Here is an 11,197-nt window from a genome sequence, read left to right as displayed (position 1 = left end):
TTAAAGACGGAACGAATTTAAATCTGTTAAGACGTTAAAGTAATCTCAAACCTATCTTTTTCTGCAAATTAGCATGTAAAATATAGTTTTCTTGATATGTTATAAGTATATTTGAAATGATTTGTGATAAAAACAAAACAAAAACATTACGATGTTATTTTTATTATAGTTTTATTATGTTTCGTTTTGTAAATTTTTATGCCGAAATAAATGGGCATTACTGCTAGACAATTAATTCAGTAAATGGTAATATTTCACGAAATATTTACACTGATTACGAAAGGGAGGTTGTTACAGGGTGGTAGTTATACCTATAAAAAATATTTTGAAAAAATACAACATGCCATTAACCACCAGTGCACCATCTGTGAATTAATTTTTCCAAGTGGCCCTCACACTGTCACTGAAACTGGCCACAAATTATTTGTGCCTTTTAATTGGCACAACTGCACAAGTACTTGTTGCTGTCAAGGATATTTATTGTAGGCTCCTATAAAAATCCTTGCTTTTGTCAGTGCTAATGGGTGTCATTGGAAATAAGAGAGAAGTCAACACCTCAATTGACAGCCCCCCTCCCCCGCCCCCCCCCCCCAATAATCTGGTCCAAAGTTTTTGATTGGGGTTTAACAACGCTTTGAGTTGTCTTGGCTCTTGCCAACATTTATAGACCTGCGATGAAAATTCAGCTACATCAATATTTTCATATTTTCAATATTTTTATTTGTTCTAACACATTTACTGTAAATGGTCATAACACATATTAATAGAAACAAAGTATGTAAATTCTGACAACAACAACAAAGAAAAAAGAAAGATATAAATGCATATGGTCTACATCTAGTTTGATTAACATATGAACTTGCTCAATTGTACCAAAAAAAAAAACCAAAAAAAAGAAAACATAGTGAAAATATGTGAGAGGTAATAAACATCATTTACAATTTGAATGATGTTTTTGTTGTGACTACTGGGCTGTAGCCAGGTTTTCTAAATGGGACTGCAAACTGATCACTGATAAGCAATTTTACTTGGTTATCTGGTATGATTTCTCTTTAATTACAGGCTAAGATGTAAATCAAAGTTTTTTTGGTTTTTTTTTTTGAAAGGGTGTGTGGTCACACCTGTTGCACCCCTGGCTTCGGTCTTGGACTAGTGTTGTACATATAAATTGAAATACAGAAAATGATTATAATACTAACCTACAGGTACATGTATGTCCCAGAAATCATCTCAAGTAAACACAGATTATAAGTAAAAAACAAATTTTGTACTTCAAATTATGTGCGATTTGTGGATACATTTGTACTTAAACAAAATGATTGAAATATTTAATACTTATCATGCGAGTAGCATGCCTAGAGTGATAAGTCATGCACTAGTAAGTTATTGTCTTTTAATTAACATGTGTCATAAGTGATGCATAAGTACACAGGCAAGATTTTTGGAATAATGACTCTCCATATGTATTCTATCATCTTATATCAAAGCACCAAACTGTGAAATATGAATTTCTTTGATATTTGACATTTGCTTTTTTCGTCATATTTTTCAAAATATTTAAGTAATAAATTTTTTTTTTTCTATATATAAATTCTCAGCTTAATAAGTTTATTTAGAAATGTTAATTTAATTGTAATCATGACTACAGTCAGTGCTTGCTTTAAGCCACTAGCCGGAAGCCTGTATTGTTTTAAAATTTGATACTGAATGAAACCTTTTTTTTTCTATTTTATAATGCTGCTTTTGACAGTAAAGATAAAGATCATTTATTCTAATTAAAAGGCCCTTTGATAGATCATAGAACTACATACATGTACAAGTGATTGGCATTATTAGATAAGACTTATGGACTCAATGTGATAGATAAAAGATGTTAAATAATAACAATTATGGGTTTGGACAGAGCCATTGATTTATATTTGTCAGACAATAATTTAAAATCTGGCAGGCATCAAACTGAAAATTATTTCTTTTAATAAATCAACTTTACTCTCTCAAACAGGCCTTTTCTGACAATTATAAATCTTCATCGTGCTTATTGTGGCATTTTCTTGTTAGTCTGCACCTCCAAGTCCTGCTCCATGTGCCACAACCTGGATTTGCATCTTAAAATCCTGATAAGGCAAAAAAATTATTAATCTTGTTTTATGCTACCGGCAAATAAAAAAATAAGGCATGTAGGTAAGAAAATTATTTTATTTTTTAAGGAACATTTTACATTAAGTTAATTGGGAAACAATCTAGGTTTTAATGGTGCTTTAGCCAAAATGGTTATAAAATGTTGAAAGTAGGCACAAAAACTATGGTAGGTAGGGTAGCAGAAAACAGACATAATTTTTTTTTTGTCAAACATGAAAAGTAACTGGTAGAAATGTACTGGATATAAAGATGTTAGTGAAGGATAGGGCTTGGTCTCCTTAACAATACCCTGATGCTGCCAAAAAATTTAATAGTACAAGTTCCTTAGTTTAGAACTTATGTAATTGCATTTGATACTTTAAATTGCCTTACTGGTACTTATGGTTTCAAAGTTCCAACTTTTATCTGTTTTAGGGACTTTCTGTTCTTGGATAACAGTATTACCCAATTGGAATAACAGAGCTAGTTATCATGCACAGAAAAATACGAACATTTGTGGTTGGAGTTGGAACTACTAAGTTTGAGAGACCTCTGACAAAAACATGGGACTATCATGACATGGGTAGAGAAGCTGGTAAGAATAAAACTTATCTGAATTTTCAAGCATAATAGTTAACTCCTTTAATATTTATGGTATTAAGTACCTGGTGTACAATTTGACAAAACTTTTCAAGTGTTTCATTTCGATAGTTTAAAAAAAGAAAGCTTTCAACATTTAGGAAATTATCAATTTAATCTGCAAACTAAGCAACTAAACAAGTTTCTACCAATAGTTAATTTTTAGGAGGTAGTTTGTGGGGATACTAAATAAGGAAACACAAATATATATACAAGGTATAACTTTTTGTGCAATTAAGGCCTAAACAAAAAAATGTTGCCGGTATGTTTCTGGTCACCCTACCAACCCTACCAACCCTCCGTCAGACCCTCCAAACCCAAAAGTTTTTTATTTGTGGTTTAAAAAAAAATAGCTTGCTGACCGTCTTAGAGAAAAGAAGAAGAAAATAGAGCCAAAGATATTTCTTTTTCGGCCAGGTGAGCTGTTGCCATCACTTGGTGTCTGTCGTCGTCGTCATCTTTAACAATTTTTCAAAACTCTTCTCCTCTGACACCACTTGACCAATTGGAACCAAACTTGGTATGAATATTCCTTGGGGTATCTTGCATAGAACTGACGTGGGCATTTTTGATCCATTGAAAAACATGGCCATCGTTAATAAAAATGGAACATAGGGGTCAGACAGTAGTTTTTCGCATATATCTCCAAAACCGTTAGATTTAGCCAATTCTGAAATGGGATAAAGGTGTTTAGCATGATGAGATTTATCTATGGTCAAATTTTCATTTTAATATGTTAACCCATGTTGGAGTTATTGCCCTTTTTCGACGTTTTTTTTTTTGCTATTTTGTATTTTATTTCTTTCAAAAATCTTCTCCTCTTACATCACATGACCAATTGGAACCAAACTTGGTATGAATGTTTCTTGGGATATCATGCATAGAACTGATGTGGGGATTTTTGATCCGTCGAAAAACATGGCATTCGTTACTAAAATAGAACATAGGGGTCAGACATTAGTTTTTTGCATATATCTCCAAAACTGTTAGGTTTAGCAAAATTATTTCTATAGCTGAAATGACCCTTATTATAAGGCCTTCAAAAGTCGTCGGGAATCAAAGTTGTCAGGTGACTCCTGTAATAGTTATTGCCCTTGAAAGATGCCCTATACAGCTTTCAGCCAATATCTTTAAAACTATAAAAGAAAGAAACTTTCTATCACTGAAATGATTCTAATGACAGTCCTACCAAAGTCTTCTTGAGTCCAAATTGTTGGACAACTTGTTAAATTCATTGCCCTTGAAAGACAGACTTTAACCAGTTGAGCGATTCAGGCTTCGGGGAGCCTCTTGTTTCTATCCTAGATGGAAAATCAAGGAGTTAAAAATACTGGTTATTTATATTTAGAATTAATTGTAAACAATACACGAGTGTGTTTTTGGTCATGGACTGAGTCTGTTACCTGGTACTTGTTTAATCTTTGCAGATTTGGTTTTCATTGTATTCCGAGTTTAGTTTCTGACACACTTTTTCACTTCAAAATTAAAAAAAATGAAAATAAAAATTGTCAAAAATCCCTAACTACTGACCCTACAAAATTTTAGAGGGGTGATTGGAAACACAACATTTTTTTATAGGCCTAACAAAAAAAGTTTTATTAAAGTAATTCATTTAAGTTTCTTTTTATCATTTATAAAAAAAAATCTGTGTAAAAGTTCTTGAAGTATGAATGAGAAATACAGCCTCTGTTTGATCTATATAAAGCCCTAAATTTTGGACTTGATTACATTGGTATATCATAAATTAAGTTCAGGGAACCACATTTTGAAATTTTTTAACAGAAACTTGAAGACAACAACTTACCATGGGAGACAAATCAATTTAAGTATTCTTGTTTCTGAATTCTGGTCTACTATATTTTTGTATTATCATTTTTGTACTCATTGATATTCAAATATAATTACTACTTATATGAAATACCACAATAAAGAAAATCAGTATTGCAGAAAAAGGTATGCATGTTTTACCTTTAAATATGTTTCTTGATACAATGCAATTTATTTTAAGGACAAGCTGCATTGGATGATGCAAAAATTCCTTTCTCAAAGATTCAAGCAGTGGTAGCCAGCTATTGTTATGGTGAACCTACCTGTGGACAGAGAGCAGCCTATGAGCTTGGAATGACTGGGATACCAGTTTTTAATGTCAATAATAACTGCTCCTCAGGATCAAGTGCACTGATGTTAGCCAGGCGTCTCATTCAGAGTGGGATTGAAGACTGTGTCATGGCACTAGGTAAGAGGCTGAAGTAAAAATGTAAATGCAAAATTCCTTGTAATGTATTTTTTTATGATTAGATAAAATCATAAATTTCAAGTTATCATTCTATGATAGACCCCCTAAAATTTTCTAGGCCTGTGTGAATAATTATCATTTTAAAGATTTTAAAAGTAAATTTCACAGGTACATGTATATTGGACAGTTGTATTAGAAAAAAATATTAACTACTGTTTCAGGGAAGGGGCCTAGGACCCATACAATTGGGAAAAAGAGTGTGAAAATTGTGACTTTTGGAAATAATATATATGTACATGATGGTACAACCATTGGGAATTTTACTGCTGTAATTTGGGAATTTCGGAGCAATTTTTTTTTGTGGAATGGAGGCTAAAATATGGACCCAAAATAATTGTTGAAAATCACTGATACTGTAATTTAAATAAAGCTGTATTTGAAGATTCCTTGTCATCAATCTTAATTTAATGGCTGCCAATCATTTTGTATTGGTGCTGTGTACAACTCACTAAGTAAGAGCTAAGAAATATGCCAAGCAACATGACCTGGTGTTGAGCTTATACTCTAGAGAGAGTGAATGGGATAAGTAGATAGGTTACATGTCACCACTAAAAAAATGGGTCATTTAATGGTATGATGTTATAAATGTTTTTGTCGTCTATAGACATTAAATTTGATGTCTGAACAGTAAGTTTAGTACACATGCATAAGTAAATGGATCTCTAGGAATTTGTACTACAAGGCTTCTTACTACTACTGGTAAATAAAGGTTGATCTGGGCAGTGTAAGAAACTTAATTTTTGGTCAACATAGACCCATCATAATTTTATGTAGACTGCACTGTAGAATTCAAAGCAAACTCAACCAATTTCATCATAGACCTGCTTGATTTTACATAGACACAGTCTGTATGTCTTCTGCTAATTTCTTTCACTGTCTGAGAGGAGGTATTAGGCCCTTCTCATTTGAGAATGAAGGAACTGACAGGGGCTGAAAAAAAGTACAAATTTATAATTGTTACTGAAACTATGTATGGGTAATTTATTTCTTGACCAATTTAAATGGGCTTAAAATTGTAGGGGTTTGGGATTTTCCCATTTAGGCTCCTTTTTAGCCATGTGAGCTATTGCCATCACTATGTGTCCATCATCATCATTGTCTATTAATTTTTACAAACATTTTCCCCCCTGAAACTACTCAATAGATTGTAACCGAACTTTGCATGAGTGTTCCTTTGGATGTTTTTAACAATCCATGTATGGGGATTTTTGATCTGGCAAAAAAACATGGCTGTCATTACTATAAATAGACCATAGGGGTCAAATTGCAGAATTGTGCGAATAACTCAAAAACAGTTGGGTTTAGCTAAAATCTGGCAAGGATTAACATTGTTCTGCGTGATGGGGTTACCTACTTGTATGGCGAAATTTTCAGAAAGATTCATTGACAAATGAATGAGTTATGGGTCCTGAAATGGATTTTTTTTTTAATCTCCTCATAGTCTTGTAGGATGGGTTGTAACCAAACATTGCATGAATGTTTGTGAACATATATCCTTAACAATTTTTCATCTGTTGAAAACATGGCCACCACTACTAGAAATTGACGACTTGTTGAAATTACTTGAAAACCAAAGGGTTTAGCCTAATTTTCTGGGGGGGTGTTGGGAATTGATCAGCATGGTGAGATCGATCTATGTCGAAATTTTCATTAAGATCTGTTGCTAAATGTTGGAGTTATTGCCCTTGAAGAAAAAAAATGTCAATTACAGATTTATTTTATAATATGGAAACCTGGTGGATAACCAAGATACTCTGTATTGATTAATTGATTTGACAATAGTACGGTAAGGTCAAGAGTCCAGTTTTAGAAAGCTATAAAGACTATTTTTGACCAGGTGAGCGATTCTGACTCTCTGGAGCCTCTTGTTATTTAGCAGCAGAAAAAAATGCAGTCATATTATGTTATGGAGTGGTCAGCAGCGGTAGCAGCTGCTTTATCATCTGGGTACACTTCCTTTCCGTGGGATAACTTAAGCTGAGCTTGACCAATTGTTTTGAAATTCAAATATGATTTTACTAACCATAGCTTTCCATTTAATTGGACTTCGTGTCCTTTTCTGCATTTAGATATGTCTTATGTTTTTCGAGTTATATGAGGTCAAAGGGGCCACACCCGAAAGAAAATCAACTTTTTTATTTTTGGTCAGATTTTTTTTATCGGATTCCTCAGAAAGGTCCCTACCTACTTCTTCTCCTAAACTAATAAAAACTAATATCATGTTCACACTTGCCCCAACTGTTCAGGGTTTCAACCACTGAGGTCGTATCATGCTGCACTTGACAAAGCTTTTTATTCGGGTTGGTCAAATTGCCGTCCAGCATTAAAGTTGGATGGATTTCAACTAATGAGAAATTCTAGGGATTATTTGATTTGCAAAAACTTGGTTTAAATTTGAGATGCTGAATAATCAATGCTGTGGTGTTGCATATGTTATTTATTTAGATATTTGATTTTATGTTTACTAAATAATAAATACAATGTACTTAATTGGCACAAACTTATCAATAATAAATGGTAACACCCAAAACAGACAAATTTTACCAATATAATGAACATGGGAATACATTGTTCAAATAATATGATAATTGAAACAACATTTATAATATTTAAGGTTAACTATAGTAGGTCTCTTAATATTTGAAGTTTATCATGAAAGAGGAAGTCAGGCTGAGAACTTTGTATGATTTATGGTTTAATAAAATAGAAATGTTTACCATAATTTTGTTTTTATATTTAATTTTTCTCATATTTGCATTTTAGGAGAAAATGATTCTTATTTTCAAGTTCATTTTAAGTTACATAGGGGCAATATACTTCATTTCTAGCAATATATTAATGTCCTCCTGGTCCAATCATCATTAAATGAACATGAATTCATAATTTACATACAGCAGATTGATCTACTCTATTTTTTAAAGTATCAACATATGGAGGTCTTTGACCTATTTTGTGGACACTCGGGGAAAATTAAAACTTTTGCGACACAAATATTTTTGTACTTTGAGTTTGTAAACATTGACAAAAAAAGTTCTTTGCCTAATTTTGCTTAGATTAGATTAAATATTCATTATAGATGACAGACCTAGGTCATTAATGTATTTTGCTTACTTTCTTTAACCAGGGATTATACTAATAGGCAGATTCTGAGGGATGGGGTGGGGGGTTCAGTTTGCTTCCTTATGAAATTGAAACTTTTTGAAGTGTGATATATGTAATGACAAAACATGAAAAATACTCAGAAATGAATAAATTTCAATAAATTAGTTTCCTCGTATTTACAATCTTGAATTTCTATCTCTAGTGACTATGGTGTATATCACATTTTTTTTTCTTGAGGACATGTGTATGTCTCTGTCACAACTATTCATGGGGACAATTTTTTTAACACTGCTTATGCATGACAGTGTTTATCTGAATTCTTTTTGCCTTGCTCCCATATAAACTTTCACAATGTTTTTAGGGTTTTGTAATTTTTTTGAGTAAGGTCATTTGCTACATGTGTGCATCTAATTGTTCTCTTACATTTAAGGGATGACAGGAGTATCTTTGTCCTAAAGACTCAGTTCTAATAGCTGTTGTTTTAATTACAGGTTTTGAGAAAATGGAAAAAGGTTTATCAGAAAGATACCCAGAAAAATTGTCACCAGTTGGACGACATATGGACCACATGGGAAGCCTAGGAGCTGAACCTGGGCTTATACAAAAGAGAATGACAAATATGACATCTGATGTGGTTAAATTGTATGCCTATGCTGCTAGGGAGTATCTAGAAAAATACCCAGAGTCAAGTATTGATGATTTAGTGAACATTTCATATAAAAACCATAAACAAAGTGTAAATAATCCTAAAGCAAGTATTTCTAAAGAGTTAACTCATTCTGATATAAAAGATAAACTGATGTTGTGTTATCCTATCACCTTTTGGATGTCAGCACCAGTGGCTGATGGTGGTGCATGTGCCATAGTCTGTAGTGAGGACTTTGTAATACGCAATAGTTTACAGAGACAAGCAGTTGAAATTATATCCCAACACTTGGTCACAGATATGCCAAATTCTTTTGAGAAAAGTTATATAGATTTATCTGGTTACCAAATGGCAAAGGAAGCAGCAAGAAGGTGTTATGAAGAATCTGGTTTAAATCCTAAACAGGTAGATGTACTAGAAGTCCATGACTGTTTCTCCTGTAATGAGATGTTGATGTATGAGGCTTTAGGTCTTGCTCAAGAAGGAACAGGGTATCAGCTGATTAGGAACAGTGAGTGGAGGAAGAACAAAGCAGGAGGAGAATTGTGTTTCCTTAACAATAAATGGGTAGTTAATCCATCTGGTGGTCTAGAGTCTAAAGGTCATCCTATAGGTGCTACAGGTAATTTATGTTTGTGAGCATTGCCAAACAACAAAAATATTTGAATTACATAGATAGAAAATAACCAAGCCTACAGATATGTGTCATACAATTTAAATGGTAGAGATCATTTTGGAGGGGTTCTTGTATCAAATCTCCCAAAACAAATTAATCTAATTGGCTAACATAGCCAAAAATGGGATCATGATTCTAGCTTGACCCCTGAATTATAAATAGAAAACAAGTATAACAATGCATTTATAATGTATTATAATATAAAGGTGTGTATAGATACACCTTTGGACCAAAAATATTCACATTTAATAACTTGGGTTAGAAAATATTTTCATTTGAAGCGATGACTTCAAGAGACTGAAGTATTAAGATGTTTTATAAGGTCAATCTCAAATGTATTAGCAATCTATAAATACCACAGCTTGATACATTAGAAGAACTTATACAGCAATTCACCTTAAATTAATATGTAGTGATGAATACCACATGAAGTTGATCTCTGTAAATATTGAGTAAATTTGAGTGAGGTTTGAACTTGATTTTCTAGGTTTAGCCCAATGTGCAGAATTAGTGTTGCAGCTGAGAGGACAGGCAGGTAAAAGACAGGTAGATGAGGCAAATGTTGGACTACAACACAACTTTGGTATTGGTGGTGCAGCAGTTGTTACCATGTACAAAAAATATGGCATTAGACAGAATAAAGCTAAACTATAGATACAGAGGGAAGGGCCTTGTAACCGTGATAGTTTTATGTATAATGATCAGATTAACAATACAGTATGTGTCAGCATAATCAGTTATTAATTCCAGTAAAACTGGGTACATGTTGGTGATTAAATGTACATGTATGATGTACTTTTATGACAATCAATGTAAAAGACTGCTACTGTAGCATTAATCAGGGAGTCTGATTATATTCCATTTGTTTAAGTCATTTTAAAAGAAATTTGTTGTATTAGATATTATTTGTATATTTTAGCATAATTATATATATGTGTGTGAGAGTTTATATTTAAAGTGTGTTCTGATTGTATAATTGAAAATGTGAAATTAATCTCAGCTTAAATTTAAAATATAAAAAATGACAAAAGAGTTATAAAAAAATTATAGTTGATTAATTTTATCAAGAAATACATTTCAATCGAATAATACAAGATTTTTTTATCGTGATCTTATCAAGAAATTTCTTGTGTCCAGTCTCTACTTTCAAATTACTTCTATTTTATATAATTCTGAAATCTTTGAGTACATTTCCCTTTTTGTAATTACCTCCAAGATTATACTATTTTTTTTCCATATCCAGATTAATCCTGCTTATCTGGATTAAATCTAGAATTCAAAAATACAAGAACAAATTATTGCAATTACTACTTTTGAAATTTTTGCAATAAAATTAGACGGGATAAAAAAACAGAAAATTTCTTTATTTGTCCTTGATTCATAAAACGGTTGGAATAGATGGAAATAAAAGGTTATGAACTTTTTGTTAGTATCATTACAATGAGCTTTGATGTAAATTGTGTTCTTGTTTGGATCATTTAAAAACTATAGATGAGGAAAAAACCTTATTGTTTTTGTATAAAGAATTCAGATAGTGCTTCCAGTTTTTTGTTATCTTTCAGGTTGTTACTTTATAGAGTTAATTATGTGTAATTTTTACAGAATTTTTCTGTCATGTTTTATAATATAATACTGGTATATAGACAGTTATATATTTGTATTGTTGTTTATAGTTAATGAAGCATGATTACTTTTCTATTAAAGTTTTTAGAATCTTGAA

General features: G+C 32.1%; 1 protein-coding gene across 1 annotated transcript; it reads left to right on the top strand.

Moving 5' to 3' along the window:
- Positions 1-183: 183 nt before the first annotated feature.
- LOC148627088 (sterol carrier protein 2-like) lies at positions 184-11,197 on the top strand. Its single transcript, XM_088567201.1, has 5 exons — positions 184-246; positions 2,554-2,713; positions 4,766-4,993; positions 8,647-9,423; positions 9,965-11,197. Exons 2-5 carry the CDS (start codon positions 2,611-2,613, stop codon positions 10,129-10,131), a joined length of 1,275 nt encoding a protein of 424 aa, XP_088423327.1. The 5' UTR covers positions 184-246; positions 2,554-2,610; the 3' UTR covers positions 10,132-11,197.

The sequence above is a fragment of the Perna viridis genome, chromosome 1 (genome assembly GCF_037379345.1).
Source record: "Perna viridis isolate PV_CMFRI_1.1 ecotype Kerala chromosome 1, ASM3737934v1, whole genome shotgun sequence".
In the NCBI taxonomy this organism is placed as follows: Eukaryota; Metazoa; Mollusca; class Bivalvia; order Mytilida; family Mytilidae; genus Perna; species Perna viridis.
Note: the sequence above shows the minus strand (reverse complement) of the source record. Positions and strands in the feature narration are given on the sequence as shown.

Bases quoted from the DNA above. Each gene is read 5' to 3' on its own strand.
- LOC148627088 (XM_088567201.1), top strand. From the start codon at position 2,611: ATGCACAGAAAAATACGAACATTTGTGGTTGGAGTTGGAACTACTAAG. The intron at 4,994-8,646 runs GTAAGAGGCTGA...TTTTAATTACAG, and splicing joins AGACTGTGTCATGGCACTAG to GTTTTGAGAAAATGGAAAAA. The intron at 9,424-9,964 runs GTAATTTATGTT...TTGATTTTCTAG, and splicing joins TCATCCTATAGGTGCTACAG to GTTTAGCCCAATGTGCAGAA.